The sequence below is a fragment of the Notolabrus celidotus genome, chromosome 18 (genome assembly GCF_009762535.1).
Source record: "Notolabrus celidotus isolate fNotCel1 chromosome 18, fNotCel1.pri, whole genome shotgun sequence".
In the NCBI taxonomy this organism is placed as follows: Eukaryota; Metazoa; Chordata; class Actinopteri; order Labriformes; family Labridae; genus Notolabrus; species Notolabrus celidotus.
Window position 1 is genome coordinate 10,919,250 of NC_048289.1, and position 21,754 is coordinate 10,941,003.

At 41.0% G+C, this 21,754-nt stretch overlaps 1 protein-coding gene across 6 annotated transcripts in view; it reads left to right on the forward strand.

Annotated features, from left to right (window-relative positions):
• The window catches only part of arhgap17a (Rho GTPase activating protein 17a), a 43,978-nt gene extending 26,406 nt beyond the window's left edge, over window positions 1-17,572 (forward strand). For 2 of the 6 annotated variants that reach the window (XM_034707712.1, XM_034707713.1), the window contains 13 exons: window positions 266-334; window positions 535-616; window positions 2,773-2,900; window positions 4,725-4,836; window positions 6,633-6,714; window positions 6,884-6,964; window positions 7,057-7,170; window positions 7,280-7,371; window positions 8,842-8,989; window positions 9,287-9,589; window positions 10,248-10,390; window positions 12,748-13,284; window positions 15,176-17,572. In XM_034707712.1, the coding sequence (XP_034563603.1) occupies window positions 266-334; window positions 535-616; window positions 2,773-2,900; window positions 4,725-4,836; window positions 6,633-6,714; window positions 6,884-6,964; window positions 7,057-7,170; window positions 7,280-7,371; window positions 8,842-8,989; window positions 9,287-9,589; window positions 10,248-10,390; window positions 12,748-13,284; window positions 15,176-15,315 (2,031 nt within the window). In that variant the 3' untranslated portion in view covers window positions 15,316-17,572. Of the gene's footprint in view, window positions 1-265; window positions 335-534; window positions 617-2,772; window positions 2,901-4,724; window positions 4,837-6,632; window positions 6,715-6,883; window positions 6,965-7,056; window positions 7,171-7,279; window positions 7,372-8,841; window positions 8,990-9,286; window positions 9,590-10,247; window positions 10,391-12,747; window positions 13,285-13,371; window positions 13,402-15,175 lie in introns of all 6 variants that reach the window. The other 4 variants (XM_034707717.1, XM_034707716.1, XM_034707714.1 and 1 more) reach the window with 3 other exon arrangements.
• Window positions 17,573-21,754: the final 4,182 nt, after the last annotated feature.

Here is a 21,754-nt window from a genome sequence, read left to right on the forward strand (position 1 = left end):
CCTCCCAGTCCCACTGAGTCCTGCCAGCAGCAGGAGGATTTATGACTCACGTAGCACACAGGCCAGCGGCTTAGCTGACCGCTGACGTCTGTACTTATGCCACTTGGAATACACAATAGATCATTAATAGATGACAGTGTGCAGAGGAGATGGAAGATTTTTAATGGATTAATCTAAGCTCTTTGACTGGTGTTGCATTGTAAAGTGTACTGAACTATGGCTAATATCTCTCAGTGATCTAACACTTTCAATTTTTGTCACCCAGGATCAACTGGCTGCAGACATGTACAGCTTTTTCTCCAAAGAAGGGGACTATGCCCTCTACTTCGTAACAGTGAGTACAGCCAAACAAGCCACACATGTTTGTACTAGTCTTTAGTGGGAATGTTCACAGCTGCAGAGGAACTGGGGGAACACAGACTTGGCCAGCCATCTTATTTACTTTGCTGTCATGTATTTTTATTGTTTGCCTCATTCATCTCTCCCCCCCACAACTCATTTCCATCTGTGGTTTTTCTTTTTGTGTCTGCACAGCTCTTAGAAGCTCAGGCTGATTATCACAGAAAGTCCCTCACTGTTCTGGAGAGCTTGTTGCCCACCATCCAGGCTCAGCAAGGTAAAATACGCACAAAACAAACACACCTTTATGCACACACACAATCAAAAAACACTACAGCCTTGTTCAAAAAGAAAAGCATACAAGAAGCCTCTGTGTGGCGCATGATTTAGGAAGTCTTTACTAATTTCCTGGAGAATGCATGTGCAGCACTCTCTGTTTGTCTCTGGTTCCTGTTGTTTGGTGTCCCGTGAAACAAATCTTTCCCTGTGAGGCCCTGGAGAAGTTTGAGAAGCTTCCCCAGAGGTGCTGCTCCGAGGAGAAACAGTTCCTCATTCACTTTTTTTTCCCTAACTGGCTTCAGAAATGAAACCAGCTGTTTTGTTTAACATCTCAACTTCCATAAGTTGCCCCAGTTGCGGTAACAGTTTCTGAGGCCAAGATGGGAAAGAATACTCTTTTGTTTTCACTTCTTTTCCATTTTGAGAACACAATCTCTCCTCCTTAGGCTACATCACTCGTTCTTTTTTATTATGTGTGTTTCATATTGAAGGTTTTTTTTTCCCCCTGTACCAAACACATGTGGTCTAAAGCAGACAAGCCTGGTCTCCCAGCATGTGGTGATGACTCACAAACTCCACACACACTCCCCCTTCAACCCCCTCTCACATCACACCCACCTGGGTTTTGCAAGCTCTCCCCCTCCTCGCTCCTCTGCCGACCCGCTCACATGCACATTAGCTCACACAAACACAGAGAGAAGGCAGCACAGTCGCTCATGCTGGCTAGGAGCATGTGGTTATTATTTTACGCCACCCTGTAGGGGGAGTGAGGATGGGTTAGGAACCGGCCCAAAGAGAGAGTTTTTGACCCAGAAATCTGCCATCCAGACAAACAATCCTGCAGATTTCTTTTATTACATACTGGTGCAACACATGAGTCAACAAATAATCTGCAACAGTTTTATTGCCACAAATGTTTTATGTCTTCTCAAATTGGAAACAGTGTGAATGAAACTACAGTCCTGTTTCTGTTCACATATACACAGATCAGCCATGACACTAAGACCACTGACAAGAGTGAGTAACAGATTATCCTGTTACGACCGCTCTGTCAGAGGGTGACCACTGACAACTAGATTGTGGGTGCAAAAATGGGCAAGCATGAGCATGTGAGCAACTTTGACAAGGGCCAAACTGAGATGGGTCAACAGGTGGGACAGAGCATCTCCAAAACTGAAGTTCTTGTGAGGTGTTCCCGGTCTGCAAATGTAAGAACCTACCTAAAGTGGTCCAAGGGAGGAAAACTGGTGAGCCTGCAACTAGTGTTGAAGTACTCGAGGCCGGTCTTGGTATTGAGACTGGCCTCAAGACCGGCCTCGAGACCAGCCTCGAGACCGCTTATTTAAGGTCTCGACCTCGTCTTGGAATCGAAAGCATTTATACTCTGACTTGTCTTGTTCTCAGACAGGACGGACTCTGTATTTTATATGAAGACCGATCACGACCACCACTGATGAACTCTGTGTCCCTGTCATTGCTGGGATAAGAGAGAACGAAAGTTAAACTAACAACAACCAAAACTAAACTTAAGGAGTCAAAAGTCTCTCACAATGCCTCAAAAGAAAGGCAACAAAGACAAAACCAAACCTTGTTTGTTGCTTTTGACTGTATTTAAAGCAAACTTATATAAAATAAACAGAAGTCTTTTATTTTGTTAACTCATGATGATTTTTTATTGATATATATGGTCTTGGTCTTGTCTCAGTCTTGCCCCACCTTGGTCTTGGTCTTGTCTTGGTCTTGGTGCACTCTGGTCTCGCACAGGTCTTGGTCTCAGTTAATGTGGTCTTGACTACAACACCGCCAGCGACATGGTCATGAGCAGCCAAGCCTTGCCAAGGCTGGGCTGTGTGGTCTAACCCACCAGAAGAGCTGCTGGAGCTCAAACTGCTCAAAAAGTGAATGCTGGCTCTGATAGAAAGGTGTCAAAAGAATACACAGTGTATCACAGTTTGTTGAGTACAGGGCTGGATATCCATATAATGGTCAGGGTGCCATGCAGACTCCTGTACACTACTGAAAGTGCTTACAACGGACACGAGAGCGTCAGAGCTGGACCCCAGAGAGATGGAAGATGGGGACCTGGGGCTACACAACATCAGGCAGGTGGTCACATTGCTATAGCTGATAAGTGTTTGTTGTTTTTGTGTTTAGACTCATGGTCAGAGAAGCCCGCGTTCGGCACCGGGCTGGAGGAGCACCTGAAAAGGAGTGGAAGGGAGATTGCTCTGCCGATAGAGGCCTGTGTCATGATGCTTCTGGAAACCGGCATGAAGGAAGAGGTAAGGGTGTGAAAACGGAGGCAGAGAGAGACTTATTATAATCCAACTCATTGATTTTCATTTTCTCATTGGAGCTGAAGTGTGTAATCTATCAGTCAATCAATAGAAGATTACATTTAGAACAGTTTCAACAATTAAAATGGTATTTTTAGGAGCTTATCAAAGAATAACTAAAAAATTAAACCGCTTTTGCCCCTTAGAAGTGAACATTTCCTGGTTTTCTACCTGTGGCTGTGCTTCAGTGAAAGTAGAGGTGTCATCTCTAAATTAGATGGTTGGCGTTTTGTTCCGCGCTTCCACAGTCTGCATGTCAAAGTGTCCTCGGGAGAGACACTGAACACCAAATTGCTCCCGGTCAAGTGGCATGACAATGTGCGTGAATGGGATTGGATAATACTGATGGCCACTTAGTACAGCACCCTTTGCCTTCAGTGTATATATGAGAGTGTGAAAGGGAGAATGTGACATCTAATTTAGTAGAGAAAGCTCTATACAAGTGCAGTCCAATTATCAGATAGGAAATATTTTGGGATTTAAATAATTTGTTGGAAATAAAAGATATTTAAAGACTTGAGTTTGTTCTCTTCCTGACTTCTATACAGATAGTTAATTATGGATGTAAGTAGCAGATAAAGTAGACCCCCAAATTTTGGTGCAGCTCATCACTTCGTTTTATGGGCTATAATTTATTTGGACAAGTCTCATTCACCTAATTAAGTCAGCTGTTCTTAGCAGACAAGCATTGTAAGCTCAATACAAATTTCGTGTTCAGTATCCTAATCTGTAGAAGGGAAAAAGTCCAAACACTTCCAAACTTGAGGAATTAATATTTTCTCAAAAGCTGGTGGAGACCAAAACATAGCTCAAAGACAGGAAGACTGGACTTTGATTCGTTAGCTGGCCAGAGACACAACAGCTGTTTGCCAGCACTTTATAACGCATACAATGTAAGAGTGATGTGTCAAAGTTCTGCTGCAGCCACCCACTGATGATGCAGCTTTTAAAATTATATATATTGCTCTTCAGGTCAGGGCTTTGAAGCTGAGGTTCAACATTAAATGACAATCAGAAAATTTAGAGATCACCTCTTATCAAACACCAGTTGTCCTCGTCTCACCATGTAAGCAGAAGAAGTGCTGGCGTGGCTCATTAAAAGTCACATGGAGCTTTGGCTGTGTTTAGCGGCTCCACTGATCACTGGCATAATTGAAACCAAGCTGCAGATTGTTGGTTCACATGAACATCTTAATTGTGAGGGCGGATTTAGAGGAACTGTAAACAGGGGAAACTCCTGAGTCGCTCTGGTGCTTTTCCAAAGAAACCGTCTCCCAGTCTGCTCTGATGATTTATGAAACGTCTGTGATGTCCCCCTCCTCAAAACAAATTTAGAATACAATAGAATGCACTTGTCTCCTGTCCATAAATCAGGTTGCTGGCTGTGTGTGTACGTGTCTGTGCAGAAAAAGAGCCAGAGAGTGCAAGTGCTAACTGCAAAGCTCATTATTTGTCGCTCTATTCATTCTCCTGAGTTCAGTGTGTGTCATTACAGCGTGAAGACAGTCTTTGTTTATGTGTCAAAGTAAAGACTGTGCTGTGAGTGCTGGGTGTGTTTGTTTGCCTGCTTTAAGGTTTCATTATGTGCAGCTGGCAGGGGAAGTGTGTGAGTCTGTGTGTACTAGACTATAAGAGAAGTGTGTGTGAGTGTGTATGTTCAGTGAAAGCAGTGTTGTGTACACACTGAATGCCTGCATGTATCTTTGTTTTTGTTTGCTGGCAGGTTTACTGTGGTTTATTTGTCCCTGTGTGTGTGTGTTTGTGTGACAGGGTCTATTCAGAATTGCAGCAGGAGCATCCAAGCTAAAGAAGCTAAAGGCAGCGCTGGACTGTTCCACGTCACAACTAGAGGAGTTCTACTCTGACCCCCACGCTGTTGCTGGTACGTCCCAAACCACTTTGGTGTTTCTTGCTCTATATCATAGTCAAAACCGCTGATTTATGTTCTTTTGAAAATTCAATAAAGTAATATGAGGATGGAACAGTATGGTTTCTTATTTTGATCAATATTGGCAATACCAGCAACCCCCTGCATCTAATCAGAAATGAACTAACTGAATATAGTGGACCCAGTGGTTGAGTTGCTTTAGGGGCTAATGTCAGCTAGCAGCTAGCTACATTAATGTTACATTACAGTCAAAGCAACTTTAGCATCTGACCTACTTTTCTGGCTTCATCCTGTTACAGTTTAAGCTAGGGATGTACATTTTAAGTATTTTCCATGATCGATTTTTGGAAATGTTAACGATCAATTATCGATTAATCAATTAAAAAGAAAACATTATTATTATTCTTATGTCAAAAACAATGCCAAATACGACTCACAGTGTCCAGTTTTCTGTCTACTCGTTCTTATTGAGAAAAATAAACATGTGTATTCGGTCAGGTGTCAGCCGGGAGCGCAACCGGGTCATAATCAGTCAAGCAGCAGAAAAACCCAGACGGCTCTGATGTTGCTGGTCTGCAAACATAGGGTATTAGCAATTCCCACCAGTCTGTTGGCTTTGTATCCAAAGTTGGGGAAATGTCCTGTTTAAAGTAGGCAACCTTTGAGTCTGTGTCGTTGTTGGCAGTAGTTGCGCATTGATCCTCTTTAAAAAGCGCTCATGGAGACCTGACGAACAGCCGCAGCCGCCCGCTGAGCGTCTCCGTCATGCGTAACACCTTTAACAACTGATTCACATCCATACATTCTTTAAACTTAAAACACCTCCCTGATAGCTGAGTGTAATATGAGACCACATGATGTTTGTTCCACATGACGGAAAATTGAAAACAAAAATGCGTGTTTCAAGTAATTTCTTAACAATCAATTAATCAATAATCGATGAATTGTGTACATCCCTAGTTTGAGCTTGTGCTGTGTTGTCCTTGATGCTTCTTTTACATATCAAACATGTTACACTTCTCAATTGAGGCCTATCTACCGAAAAAATTAAACAGTCTTCATAAATAAGTAAGCCCTAATCCAGCACTCCATCTTCTGAGTCAGAATGCAGTCAGTGCTCGAGTTTAGGCTGATTCAGGAGTCCTTAAAAGTCAGGACTCGAGTCAGACTCTGGTCAAAGTCCTGGAATGGAATACTACAACAGTGCAGACAGGACCTCAGGAGGTGAGCGGCACTTCCCAGCTTTAGCTCAGGGTTTGGGTCAATGTTCAAGAGGTTTTACTGGGAGTCCAGTTTTAGGCAGGTGGCTCATTCTTTTCCAAAACAACAAACATGATGGTAAAAGATGTTAAAACCTTTCAAAAAGCACTTACAAAATCAGTGTGGATCCGGTGCTCTTAGGCAGGGCCCTGGGAGCTGTGAGCTGAGCTGCTGTTGGACCTTTTTTTTTCTTCTCTCTCTTAACCAACAGACAACAGATGAATAAAAATTCTGGTTAAAATACCCAGGATCTCAAAAGTTAATGGCTTGGTGACTTTAAACTGCAAGAATAGTAGTCAGTCAGAATTATTTTAGTCCTGATATACTTTCGCTTACCTAGATCATTCAAAAAACGTACCGAATTATCATTGCATGACATAAATATCAACACTATCAGAGATATTGTTTTATCACCCAGCTCTGGTTTTGTTTCTCAGTGCTTGTAAAGTCTTTAAACCTGAAAAGATCATCATGATTTATTTGATATGTTGCAAATATAACAAAGCTCTGTGAATGTGTCACTGTCTCAGGAGCCCTGAAGTCCTACCTGAGAGAACTACCTGAACCTCTAATGAGCCATCAGTTTTATGATGACTGGATCCAGGCATCGGGGTAAGACTCACAGCATTATCATGTGGAGTGAAATCTACTGATATTGAATGATCTGTCATTGTGCTGGAAGAAGAACTGACCAGAAAGTAATTTAGGACACTAAGCCTGAGGGACTCTGGACTAATAATATCCTCAGCTCTCAATCATGTCTTGATTTTCTCTCTTCCAGCGTGTCAGACCCAGACAAGAGGCTGCAGGCACTCTGGGTTGTTTGTGATAAGCTACCAAAGAACAACAAAACCAACCTGAGGTTAGTGATATAACCTCTGTGAGAAACGTTGGGACAATGATGCCTGCATGAGTTTGCAGTGTTTACATCATGCTCACTTTGTGTCTCTGCAGGTATCTGGTGAAGTTTTTAGCCAAACTGGCTCAGGACAGTGAGGTGAACAAAATGACTCCGAGCAACATTGCCATCGTCCTGGGACCCAACCTGCTGTGGGCCAAGACAGAGGGGTGAGAAGGGTTTGAGATGATGATATTGCAAAGTTGGGGTTTGAACTGTTATTTATACATTATGTTTGAAAGCTTCTAATTTTAACGCATCTGTTTGCATCCACCCTAGGAGTCTGGCTGAGATGGCTGCAGCGACCTCTGTGCATGTGGTGGCTATTGTGGAGCCGATCATCCAGCACGCTGATTGGTTCTTTCCTGAGGGTACATTTTTCATCAGTCTTTTCAGTCCAACTTTTCCCCCCAACAGAGCCAATCAAGACCTGTCAATCAATACAAACTGACATGTATTAATAATAAAGTCAGCATGATCAAGCCTTGAAGCAGTTAAAGTCATTGCTGTGTCTATCCTGGCTGAAACGATCGGCTGCACTGTGGACATCAGCCTGAGGGCGACCATGAAAATGTAAAAACAGAATGATATAATACATTGATTTAGGTTTATCAATCAGAGACACATTTGCATGTCCAAAAAAGGAATTCAGATCACTCCTATCTGCATCATATATCACAGATCATATGTGTTCACAGTAGCTTTGTTAACATAAACAAACACATGCCACAAGATGCGAGTGTGGCTTTAAGAAATGTTGCATTCAAAACATAGCAGAGAAGACCACACACACACACACACACACACACACACACACACACACACACACACACACACACACAAACACAAACACAAACACAAACATCATGTGAAGGTTTGTTTTAATTCTAAGTGCGTTGGTTGCAGTGCAACATTTCCCATTAATGTATATCTAGTTTTTAAGAGCTGTTATAAAAGTTTGTAAAAAGTGATGATGACTTTCTCTATAACATCCATCTTGATTGGAACAATACATAGATAGCAACAATCCTCCTCCACATGTGACTCATTTGCTGTAAAGAATCCACTTTAATGTCTTCGCAAAGCCTGTAATTATTTAGATTAACTCCTTTAATTTCTTGACATCACCATTAAGTGTCATGAATCCTCTTCAATCAGTTTATATTTTGTTAATCAAATAAGCTGAGTACACATCAAGAAGGGGATAGACATAAATATTTATAATGATAAGAAAAACATTCTGTTTTTTAACATACTTTAAAGAAGGATGTCTGCAGTTTTCTTGTCCCTTCTAGTCTTTTTACCTCTTTTTGTCTGCATTATCGTCTTTGCTAATCAAGCTGCTTCATCATAACCAGTCTGTCTGGACTCCCTATGTCTAGAGACAACATGATGATGATCTGACCACACTGCTGTCAGCATATCTGACCGTCTCTGGAGCTAACAGTCAGACAGAGAGACGATGTGTCAGCAGCTTCTGCTGTCTTGTTAAAACAATAAGGACCTCAGCTGATTGCTGGCTGGTTAAGTGGAAAACTCCTTTCACTGAACTCTAATCAATTAGAGACATTTAAGACTTCTGATTAGACTGAACGAGTATCCAGAAAGATTGTTGACTTTCTGCTTAGTTTTATTGGCCTGGTTTCTGCATTTAGTTCATTTTACAAATCACAGTAGTGATCTTACCATTAACATATATCAACATGTTTTGTGTCAAGCCAAACAGCCTCTTTCCATATCTCAGAGAACATTTTAATCAGAGAGTCTCAAGTTTTAAAAGCAGAAGTTAAAGCTAAACTTATGAGTCTGCTTTAAGACTTGTTCTTCCCCTCTTTCCACAGATGTGGAGTTCAATGTGTCGGGCATGTTTGCGATGCCCACGCCTGCATCCAACCACAACAACCACCTTGATTATGAAAGCAGCACCATCGAGAGGAAGAGGCCTGGCAGTATGGTGGGACCTGAGAACGACTCAACGCGCAAAGACAAGTAATGAACCAGAAGTTAACTTGTGCATGTGCTCGTCAGCATTCCTTTTTCCATCGTTTGTCTGGTCCTAAATCTTTGTTAATTACTCGCTCAAGAATTAATCTGTCTTTTAATCCTGCTGACCTCTTTCTGTGCATTTAATAGAATTCTTTAAATATCGCCCTTAACTCTGTTTTTAATCATTTCTCTGTAATCAGGGTGATGTTGGTGATTCTCTGCTCTAATCGGTGACTTCCTGATCAAAGCTTTGGTGTTTTTTGTTTCTTTGTTTTTCTCCCTCCTGCTCTCCCCTTGTAGCACCCCTAACAAGCACTCGGACCACACCCTCCGTAGAGGCAGTAACACCTTAGGTAGAAAGCAGCACACCTCACCCGCCTTCCAGCCTCCTTTACCCCCTGTGGAGGCTCCGGGGCAGGGGCACGGGGTCGGGGCCGGGCCGGGGCAGGTCCCTCAGCCCTCCTCCGAGCCCCAGCTCCAGCCCCAGCAGCAAGCTCCATCAGGGGGTTCGTGGCCTGACGCCTCCCAGCAAAGCCTGGCGCAGAGTCTGGCTGCTCTGGCTGCGGCTCAGCAGCTTCTCGCGCAGCACACAGAGGAGCTCAGGTAAGAGAGCTGCGTCTCTGCTGCTGGTGGAGAATGACACAGCATGCCACAGACAACCAGATTAGATCAGTGTTATTAATGCATGTTTCACTGGTATCACACAGACGACACCTCCTACTTCACTCTCTGTTGTTCTTCTGCAAAAAACACACGTTTTCTCAGCTCCAGCTATGCAGACTGCTCTGAGACGGTCCGCAGACTCAGCACAACAATGGCTGCTGTCATTCTTCTAACAGTCACTCGCAGAGCCTCCGCTTTCCTCCCCAAATCACTGGAATCAGCAGGAACCTTACACAAACTGGCCCAAACTGCTTTGAGAAGCCAAGACTCTGCAGCCTGTTATGCAACGACTGAAGGGTGTCTTTGATTTAGCTGCTGAAAGGACAACATTCATTTCCACACAGATTACTCTATTCAGATCAGCATTCTTTAGGTCCTACACACTGCACTGGGAAGGTGAAGTCACATGAGATACCCAGATTGAATTGGGGCTTTTATCCTATCTATCATTCTGCTTTTAGAAATGATGCAGTCCCTAATTTTAAACTCTAACCTTCACTAACTAACAACAGTGTCTGATGTTGTGTGTAAACTATCCTGGAGATTCAGGAAGTGATTTGAATGAAAAGACTTTCCTTTAATTTATTTTTCTCCAAAGTAACCCAAAGCTACGTGACCCCACCTCCACCCCTCTCCTCCAGAGGAACGGCTCTGCAGCAGGGGGCCAGGCTGCAGGTCAGCTGGGCACTGGGAACCCCGGGGCTGGATCCATGGGGCCCAGTCCACATCTGATGCGCAGAGGTACTTAAAGTCTTCATCTCAAGTAATCTGCTACAAAAAAAGCATGTCTCCACAGATTGTCAGTGATGTGAAGTACGAAGCTTAAGGAAACTGGACCTGAAGGTTTTAACATGTTTTTTTTTCCCATTTTGGGTAATATTCTTAAATTTTTAACATTTTCGAAGAACACAAGAATGCTAATCCCTCCTTTGACTTAAACCTAAGCTGCTCTGTTATGAGTCACCAAACACTTTGCTCAATCTATTAATTCTCCCAAACTCACAGCTAGTGGGATATGAAGTGCTCAGATGTTTAACTCACTATTGTTTTTACACATGTTTTTCCTGCTTTCAACACAGGAAGTTGATTCTGGAGCTTTTTGTGATCACCAGCAAAGCTAGCCTGTTGTGTAGTTGTAGTCTCTATTGATTTGCTCTCATAGACCCAAACAAGTCAAAAGCCAGCACAGCTTGCAGGCATGTTTTTTTTATTTCACTACTCCCTTATACACCTTATTGTCTTTTTGCACCTGTGAGGAACTTTTGGATCAAGTTGATTTTGGCACCCACTGTGGAAAAAACAGAACTAAGAAGATCTTGTCCTGCATGTTTATGTAGTTGAGTAATAAATGTATAGAAATAATCAATCTTCTCCTTGATGATCTGGTATACTTTTGTAACTCATAAAGAGCCATCGTTAATATGAGTGTTTCCTCACCAGTTCTCACAGGAGCTTTAAAGGCACTGTAAGGAGTTTTTCACTGATGTTAAAATAGTGTCACTCTTACACTAATTCCTCTTTATGAACTACATAGTAAAATGTGATCAACATGAACAAGATGGGCTATTTCTTTATGCTAAGTTGTATTGACTGATGGGGACTCTTAGTTTCTGTTAAAAAAGACCAATAGATATTCAGCACTTACAATGAAGTGTCCATGTTTATAGCGCTGCTGGTAAAGTTTGGCCATGAGAAGTAAGTCAGCAAGCAAGACCAGTGTTTTTTTCTTTCAATATGTTTCTTTTTGCACAATGTTTTGTACTTGAGGATGATACTTTAGCAGGATTGGCAAAAGGACATGTATTCTTTTACACTTTGGTTTCAGACAGAGAAACTCCAAAACAAGGGCTTTGCTAGGTAAAGAGCAAAAATGGCTATGAAGAGAATTTGGTCACTTTTTGTAAGCCAACTAACGGTAATAAATCAGAGTTTACAAAGTTTTGTCGTCATTACCCTACAGTTAAAACTTTAACATAGTTACAAATGAACACTTGACCTCATCACACTGCATCATGCAGAAAGTCGTCTTGAACAGCAAAAAATAGTATTATAAATAAGATCTGTACTCCATTCTTTTGCTGCCACATCAAATGCAAGCTTTGAAAAGAGTCACATCTTTAAAACAGAGGGTGATGGTGCTCACGGGAACGCAGACTTGATCCCCGGAAAACACAACATGTTTTGTCAGAGGTGACCAGCTGATATGATTTCTTTGAGATATAAGATCTTCATTTTGGGTTGATTTTGTTTCATTCTGGCAAAAGTTTGTGGTCAGATTGTCAATTTGATGCCCTACCATTTTTGTTCTGTTATGCTAAGCTAGGCTAATTGCTAGGGATGCACGATATTATCGGCACATTATCGGTATCGGCCGATATTGGCTTTAAAATGAACTATCGAATATCGGCCAACACACCAACATCCACCGATATAATAAACCGATAAAATAATGGGCTACTGCACACATGTTGGGCTCATGCTTTAAGTTAAATTTGAATTTAAGCAGCAGTCTGTAAGGTACATGTAGCTGACTAATTTAGGCACATTTACTGTGAAAGAGAAACCATTTTATTTAATTTGGGTTTAATTGCTGTACAGTTGCACTTTTCATATGTTCCATGTGAACAGAGGTCAGGTTTACTTACTATGTCAAATATGAAATTTGCCAAATTTGCCCTGGTTGTGGGGATTGTTATGATTGTCTCAGTGAGAGCATCATCCAAGTTTTAAGTAGGATGTATCTGTTTGTATTAATTTTGTTTGAAAGCAGTTGTCGTAAATAAATATGCAGTTTTAAGCCTTAAGTATTTTTCTTATTTTGCACAAGAAATTAATATTACATAACAAATGTGATAAGACTATCACCATAATACTGTGTGCTAATTCCAATACAGAAGAGAGTTGATGATCTCTGCAATTAGGTGTGCGGAAAAAAAAAACGGTATCAGTTATCGGCTAAATGAGTTGGCATGTCGGATATCGGCAAAAAATCCAATATCGTGCATCCCTAATCGCTAATTCTAGCTTTATATTAGTAACTCAATCAGAAAAGTGGCGTACCTCAGATGATGCTCATTAGATTTATCATCATATTTCAGGTACCAAGAAACAGGCTCCTGCTCCCCCCAAACCAACAAACCCTCCACCCAGCCAGCCCTGTAACTCAGTTAACCACGCCTCCTCCTCATCACAGTCCCTCAGCCCCACCTCCAGACCTCTCTCCGGCCATCCGCCAGCCTCACCCACCTCTCCCACCTCACAGCCGTGTGCCACACCCAGACGCCACTCGAGTAACCAGCCCCCCATCCAAGCACCCAACCATCCGCCCCCTGAGCCTCCGACACAGGCAAGCTCTCCCACCCAGCTCTCCTCCCCCAGCAAGCCTGAAGGAGAACACCACAACGCTGATCCCTCACCTCCAGGCACCCCAACCCCTCCGGACACCCCGCCACCCTCCTCTGTCACCCAGGATGCTGCCGCTCCTCCGTCCCCGTCTCCCTACCAGACCGGGTCGCTTCCTCGGCCGCGGCCCGTCCCCAAACCTCGTAACAGACCCAGCGTACCTCCTCCACCTCAGCCCTCCGCGCTGCCCACTGACACCAACGGGATCTGTGCCACCGCCTACAAGATGATGGGTGAGTGTCCGTTGTGATGCTGTGATGCAGCGGAATACTAACCTACTGTAGCTCTAATACTTCTCTCGCCTTGTAACACCTCCACAGGTTAAAGAGGCTCGTGTCAGAGGTTTGTTGGTAAAGATATTTCCACTAGCAGCACTCCTGCACTTTTAGTCACCTCTAGAATTTTTATCCATCACCACAAGACATTTTATTTTGCCTGCTGCCTCTATCAGACGACATTCATCTCGCCCTGATGGACAACTGTCAAACTGTGTGCAAGAGCCCTGTCAAATACTCATATTCCTACATTCCTTTTGGACAAATGCTGAGGGCCCAAACTCTTGGAGGCAACTATATTGATAGTAGGTTGATACAGAAAGCTACATCACATCCTTTCTGTTTTATTTCATACCACGCCATTGTTGCTGTCCAGAATCTGGGCGCTATTTTAAGAAGAGATTAAATCTCATACTTTGGAATGTGAAATTAATATTTTGATATTTGAAGATGACAAAGCGATGCATCTTTTTTTTAAAGTCTAGTTTTGTTGTATCTTGATATACTTTCCCCATCCTTCACATTGCTGTTCGGTACAGTTATGTTGCTGGGGATTGCTGCCTTTATTGGATAGGACAGCTGAAGGCAGACAGGATATGTGGGAGCTAGGGTTACAAAGGGGTGGAAAATTTCCGGTAAATTTCTGGTAAATTTCTATGGGAAGTTAAGCTGGGGAATTTTGGAAATATTCCAAATTGGAAACTTTCCATGGGAATTGATGGGAATTAACTGGGAATTGAGGGTAATTTAATGGAAAAGTATCATATCCAAGCATAAATATTTGTTTTGTTATGAGCAGACATCCATCCAAAATAATACAATTAAAACAGATTATTTGTAAGTAGAACTTTATCAAGTGTTAAATATTTTATTGAACAATCAATTATTTCATTGAAGAACAAAAACATGAATGTTGAGGTAAATATCTGGTTGTTTTAGTCAGGATTATGCTAAATATATATATAAAACTTCACTCAGGTGACAGGACGACAGTGACACATCATCCATCAGGGCGACCATTCATCACGTAATCCCACCGTCACTCAGATTTCATATCATGACTCACACCATCTTTAACTTACAGATCTGATATACAAACTGTTGTCCCGTGTCTGAAACTGTAGTTTTTTTTATTTTCAATCTGTGACATTCAGTACTGTTTGTTGTGTTTGTAGTTACATATATAGAGTCCTTGTATCAAGAATGTTGCCTCTGATATCTGTTTATCACTTGCATGTTTTTGTGCTTCGTCACTGATGTTCCCAGCACGTAATCATCTTCACTCTGCCACTCATCAAGATTTCTAACTCACCTTTTTGATCCAATGCACCCAAACACAAACAAGTACTCACACTAAATTCTAAAGTAGTTCACTCTTCTTCAGATTTCACTTTTTCCATCCCACTTTCACGTCCCCTGCCTGCTGCTCACAGTTTCCTGGTGAACACTGCCCCCTGCTGCTCACACACTCACTGACAGAGCTGCAGTAGTCGCTGAGTCTGCTGAGCTCCTGCTGCTCTGTAAGCTTATGGAAAAACTGACAGAGCTGCATTGAATGGCATTGTGGCAGCCGCTTTGACTGTTTACTGACTCCAGGATGAAGCTGCACATGTTTGTGTTTAGGGCTGTTGTTTGTACGTGTGTTTTGATGGTTTATGTGTTTGTGGGGTATTTAAGCAGTGTTGTTTGTGAAGTCCTGCATGCATGACACATATTTTTACCACCTATTAACACAAGTAGTCGTCATAGGATTTTTATCTGAAGGCATACTAGTCTGACTTCATGTATCCTTTTTTAAAGTTTGCACCATGACTTCTAATTCCTCCTCATCTCTCATTTCACTCTGCAGACCCGGCGATGTCTTTCAAAGGCCTGAGTCGAGCTTTTGTCCCTGAGCTCGCTGTCGAGCAGCAGCCAGCGATATCCCCCTCCTCCACCCTGCTTCCTCTCAAAGACTTAGACCTGGACTCTGAGAGCACCGTCCTATAAGGAGACGACACCCATCACGCTCTGGCCCCTGTCACCTCCTCTATTTCACTGCATCCTCCTACCATACACACAGCTCATGTAGCTCATGTAGTCTATTCCTGTTTCGGCCAGTCCAGGACGTTTGAAGGATTTTTAGTGTGATGTCATGAGTCTCCCTGGCAGCCATGATGGAGGTTTAGAGCTAAGCTAATTAGCGCTGCAGAAGTGGTCAAGAGAGACACTAAAAGAGTCCTGCATGTAAACAATATTTCAGTTAAAGTGTGCGCAGTATTTATGGATACTTTCGCTGTTGCTCACGTCTTAAAAATATCCATAACTGCACCTCTTTACAGCCCCTCTTCAAAAAACTTGAACTGTTCCTTGCATTCTAGCTAATGTATGTGGCCAGCAATTGTAGCAGTGACTACTACAAGACTTAATTTAGTGTATTCAAGGTTAAAGCAAAAATCAGATTACATGATAGATTTAATATTTATGTTTCATAACAAGCACTAATCCTAATTCAAGCCTTATGAGGGATTATTTTGGTGATCGATGAGAAGTTTTTCAGGCGAAATAAAGAACTTTAAGATCTAAACTTACACTTTCTGAGAGACTCTAGAGACCAAATGTTCACTCAAAAAAACGACCGCCAGACAAATCTGTAATATCAGACCTGATCATGAAGCAAATCAACTCTGCTCCTCTTTTAAAAACAGACACACTCCCACAATCTTCTTCAGCTCTCACTTCCTGCCTCGCTGTTTTTTTGTAGCTCTCTCAGAGAGTCTGCGTGACCTCCATGATGCTGCCAGGTGTGACAAAAAGCCTCTCTACACTGCATCACGCACCATCTGCAGCCTCCATCTTCACACTGTGCTCCCTTTGACATGAAGCTCCAGACAATCAAGCAGCGAACAGCAGAGGGCCACAGAGGCACGGTGAGTGCACAGAAGCACGGCACAGTGAGCGGGCGTGAAGGCCAAAAACATGGACAGATGAGACTCGTTTGGAACTTTGTGGGTGGTGTTTCTCTGTTTCTTCTGAAGTCAAAAACAATCTTAGGATGAGCGTTAAAAAGAGAGAGAGGTTTTTTTTTTTACTTCACATGGGGGAGGGGCAAAGGTCAGACGGTAGAAATAGAAACCAAAACTGTTGCTCAAAGTGTCGCCGGTGACTGCAGGTTTCCAGTCGTCAAACACTTGATCTTTTATTTTTCTTCAGTAACCCCATCCTCCTTTTTTCCTCCTCTCACTCCTGTATTTATTTACCGATTTCAGAAACACATTCCCTGTGGCTTGACAGAATAAATGCAGTCTTTAAATGTAAATCATGCCTTATCGGTTCCTGCCAGAACCGCCTAATAAGCGTTCTATATTTACTGTACGGAGGATATACTTGGCTCCTTGTATTACAGTATTTCCAAGAAGCTGTCTTGGCAACACGTGTGTATCAGGGCGACAGAAGGGGCACAGCGTACTTGTATGGTTCAGAGGTTGTGTATTTAAATGTGTTTTGCTTGATTTCTTTGGGTTTTATGAGCAGGTGCAACACGGTGAGCCGCCGTCTCATCCTGGTCAGTCAGTATTTTTGCCTTTCCATCAATGTTTGTTTTCCCGCTCATTTCCAGTAGATTCAATGCAAAAAAAAAGAGGCTGTGTTTGAGTGAATGTAGTGAAAGGACAATTCTGAGCAGCCCAACAGAAAGACTCACAAACAGCTGATGTTGCACTTGAGCACAGGCCAACGAGCGGTTTCCCATTCAACTTGGTTTTGGAGGATTTTTCAGTCTTTCCCCACTGAGCTGAGAGCACACAGCGCTGTGGAGCCTCAGTAGTGAAGTGGTGTTAGACTGTTGCAAGGTCAAAAGATGACTCAAATTGATTCTCCTTTGTAAGCTATGCTTTTTTTGCCTCAGTTATGATGCAGTTTGGTTCCCAGAGAACTTAAACATGGTACCAATGGAGAAAGTCTGGGATGCTGCAGTTTCCCTGAAAACGAGTTTTGTTTTGTTTTTCAGAGACAATCCAGCGTTATGATCCCCTCCTTTCTCTCTTTGCTCCTGTACCTTGCTGCCTTATCCCTGTGTTTGAAGAGAGCTTGATGTTTCAGGACTCTTTAAGATGAACAAATGCCATTAAACTAGAAGTGATAATGCTGCATTTTTAAGCTCCATAGTTTTGTATGTATGCTGTCTGGTGAGCTGAAGACATGTTATATGAATGCTTGGTTATACCCCCTTTCCAAAGAAAATAAAGTATATGAAGAACTATTGAAATGGTCTCATGGTTTGTATTTCTTTCTACAGATAAAAATTATGAATGTGTAGAAGTCAGGGCTCTTATTTTGAAGGTGCATTACAGTTTTTTACGACTACATAAACACTAAAATCAAAAGTATTACACAATTATCAAAACCTTACACTCAAGGAGAAAAACATCGGCCCAGATCTGCACCACTATAAGCACAATGTCAGCCTCACACTTTTTGCAAAACAATACATACAGTGATTTGCACTAAACACACTTCTATACATTAGACACAGAAGTATATCATGATGTCACTTCTTTCAATTCCAAAGCACTGACTGTCACATGACCTCACCTATGAGCCAGTTGGTTAAACACAGCCATCAGGTGCACAAACACATGATTGCTTAATTGTAGACACACCAATCAGGTTTAAGCACTATACAAATGCAGCAGGTGAGTTCACCTGTCTTCAACTGGATCCAGTATTTTACGTTTGTCTGTAATTTGCTGAGCTTACAGTGTTATGCCGTCACTGTAGTAGCATGAAAACTGGGACATGTTTTATTGTGATTCTCCATGTTGACATTTTGACTGATTTGGTTATATAGAGAGAAATAAATGATATTTTCATCAGTCTGTAGCATTGGTCTTGCGTAGTGTTGGTGAATTTATTGTGTATTTGCACTTTCTCTGTACTTCACTTACAGTACTCTTATCACTGAGAAGTAGAGTTGCTAAAAGTGTTTTAGGTTAGCAGCAGCAGTGTGTAACTGGTTCAAACAGAATGAAGTCATATGAAATGTGTGTTTCATACGGTAACAAAATATGGTTTTGATAAATTAGTGTATAGTTTTCATAAGAGTGTTTCATTTTGCAAAGGATCTGAGGTGTTCTGCTACTTGTGTGTGTGGTTGTGTGAACTGTGTGTAGAGTTTTGACAAAGTGGGCCCTGTTTTCAAAATCGTGTTTAAGCAATGTAATGTAAAACTGTAATGTCATCAGTATCAGGCCCAGGATGATTAAATGGTCTTATTCCCGTTAAGCCTTCAGTTTAACATGTAAAGATAGAACAAGCTGGTTCAACAATCCTGATCCTTCATTTCCCATAAGGAAACTTAATAGCATCTTATATAAGATGTCTTCAAAATGAATGTCCTGATTTGACACAAACCGGCCATCAAAAACATGTCCATGCTGAGCCTGTCCAGCTCAGCGGAGTGCTCCGTTATAACAAATGGGCTCTATTTAAGTCCTAAAGGATGGTCTGTTCACTTTTGTTTATTTGTAAACAATGTATGACAAGTTAGCTAACCTGTGTGCATGCTTACAGGCACAGTGCTGAACATGCTAACACTTAGCACGCACACCCCATTTCCAAATCAAGTTGGGACACTCTGTAAAATGTCAGTTAAAAAAGAAAGTAATGATTTGCAAAACATTGAAACCCAACACTTAATTGAAAACAGCACAAAGACAGCATCAAATGTTGAAACAGACTTTTCATTAAAATTGAAAAATGATATGACCATTTTGATGCCAGCATCACATCTCAAAAAAGTTGCAGCAGGATAATGATTACCACTCTGTTATCACCTCTTCCTTTAAAACACTTGGTAACTGGCTCCCCATACTGCACCAAATCCACTTCAAGATCCTGCTCATCACCTACAAAGCCCTCAATAACCTCGCCCCCTCATACCTGACCGATCTCCTCAAACGCCACTCCCCATCTCGATGCCTCAGATAATCAGATGCCAACCTCCTGTCCCCATCACCAAGTCCAAGCACCGCACCTTGGGGGACAGAGCCTTTCCCATCGCTGCCCCACTCTTTGGAACTCTCTCCCTCCACACATCCGCAACTCTGACTCACTTCAATCATTCAAAAACCACCTCAAGGCCTTCCTGTTCAAAAAAGCATACAACACATGACCTCTAACCCCACCCCACCTTGTTCTGTTTTATTTACCTGTTTTATTTTTATTTTTATCTTATGTAAAGTGACTTTGAGTTTTAAGAAAAGCACTATATAAATCCTATGAATTATTATTATTATTATTATTATTATTATTATTATTATTATTATTATTATTATTATTATTATAATGAGGAGACCAATTGCTGTGATTTTGAAAGTGTAGTGTTTTCACATTTCTTCTTGACATAGGAATTAAGCTGCTGAACATTTTGGGTCTCCTTTGTCATATTTTACGGCCCACGCCTGTGGAACACCCTGCCTGAGGATCTGAGGGCTGCCCAGAGCATAAATATTTTTAAAGACAAACTCAATACCTACCTTTTTAGTCTTGCTTTTAACTAAGTTTTATTTTTATTCTTAATAGTTTTATCTATTTATTTATTTATTATCTATTTCAAATTTAGTCACTTTTATTCTACTTTATTATTTATTTATTTACTTATCTATTTATTTTAAGTCTCACATCTTATTTTCTTTTAATGGTTTAATATTTTAGTCTTTTATTATCTTAGAAATGTATTTTACTTTGGTGATTTTAATTTCCTGTTTTGAGTTTTAACATCTTATTTTACCTCCAGTGTTTCCTCATTAAGATATCATCAGAGCGTTTCCTCAGTTTGTTCAGCAAATTATTTAGATTTTTTATTTATTTATTTAATTTGTATTGTTTTTATTACTATTGTTGCATATTGTGTTGTTAACCTTAGGATTGTGGGGTGGGTTTGGGGTCGGGGCTGGGGCTGGGATCTTTTTCTTAATCTATTCTATTTTAAGTTGTTTTTCTTGTACAGCACTTTGTCATACAATGTCATTGTATGAAAAGCACTCTATAAATAAAGTCTGATTGATTTATATTTTATGCTTTATAATGTGATGAACGTTTCACTGGCTGGCAAGTCAAGGCTGCTTCTACTATGGAGCTGTGCTGTTGTAACACGTGAAGAATGTGGCTTAGCATTGTCTTGCCAGATAAGCCAGCATGTTGCTCCAAAACCTTTGTGTATCGTTCACTATTACTAGTGCCTTCAAAAAATGTAGGTTACCCATGCCATCAGGGAGGCTGGCTGGTGTCCATGATTTCCAAAAAGAATGTCAAATTTGATTTGTCAGACCACAGGCCAGTTTTCCTCTTCACCTCACCATATATTAAACAGGCTTGAGCCCAGAGAAGGCAGTGGCATTTCTGGATGTGGTCTATTAATGTGTTCTGAGCCCCTGCAGTGATTTCCACTACAGAGCCATGTCTGCTTTTAATCAGTTGATCATCCAATACTATTTCTTAAGAGTCTCAAAATCTTGTATTGTAATCTACAGATTATGTAGACGTTGAAATTCCCAGTTCTATTCGGAGCCTTAAATTCATCAGGTGTTTTATTCTACTATCTCACATCTTTTCCAGTCGTTTGTTACAGATGTCCCGACGCTTTTGAAACATGTTGCTGGCATAAAAAAAAACGTGCATATTTTACGAAAACAATGAAATCATTGTTAAATCCACATGCTAAATCTAAATCTAAATGTTAAATCTAAATCTAAATGTTAAATGTTAAATATAAATGTTCAACAATAAATCTTAATGTTGAATGTAAATCTAAATGTTAAATGTTGCTCTGCGATCCTAAATATTTAGCTGATATGTCACAGTGTGAATTTGGATATCAGCTAAATATTTAGGATCTCAGAGCAACATTTAACATTTAGATTTAACATTTAGATTTATCGTTGAACAATTAGATTTATATTTAACATTTAGATTTATATTTAGCATATTTAACAACTTTTCCATTCTTTTGTTACAGATGTCCCGACTTTTTGAAACATGTTGCTGGCATTGAAAAAAAACAGGCGTATGATTTTATGAAAACAATGAAATGTCCTAGTTTCAATGTTCTGTATATTGCACACAATATGAAAATATGTGCTTGTGTGTATGACATAAATCACAGCTAAGGTCACAAACCAGCAGCCAAATTATCATTTTGAGCTGATTGTGACATTTGATTACATTTATTTAGGATTAGGTTGTTCAAAATTTGATGATAAGCCATGTAAGCTGTTGAGATATTCTGATCTATGGAACAATCTGTGAAATCAGACCTGAATAAAATTATAAAGACAAAGGGATTACTTATAGTTATAAGATAAAACACACACATTAGAGATCACACACAAAGAGACAAAGATAAGTCAGAAGTTTTTACTTTCAAGCATGATATTTTTATCGATTAAAA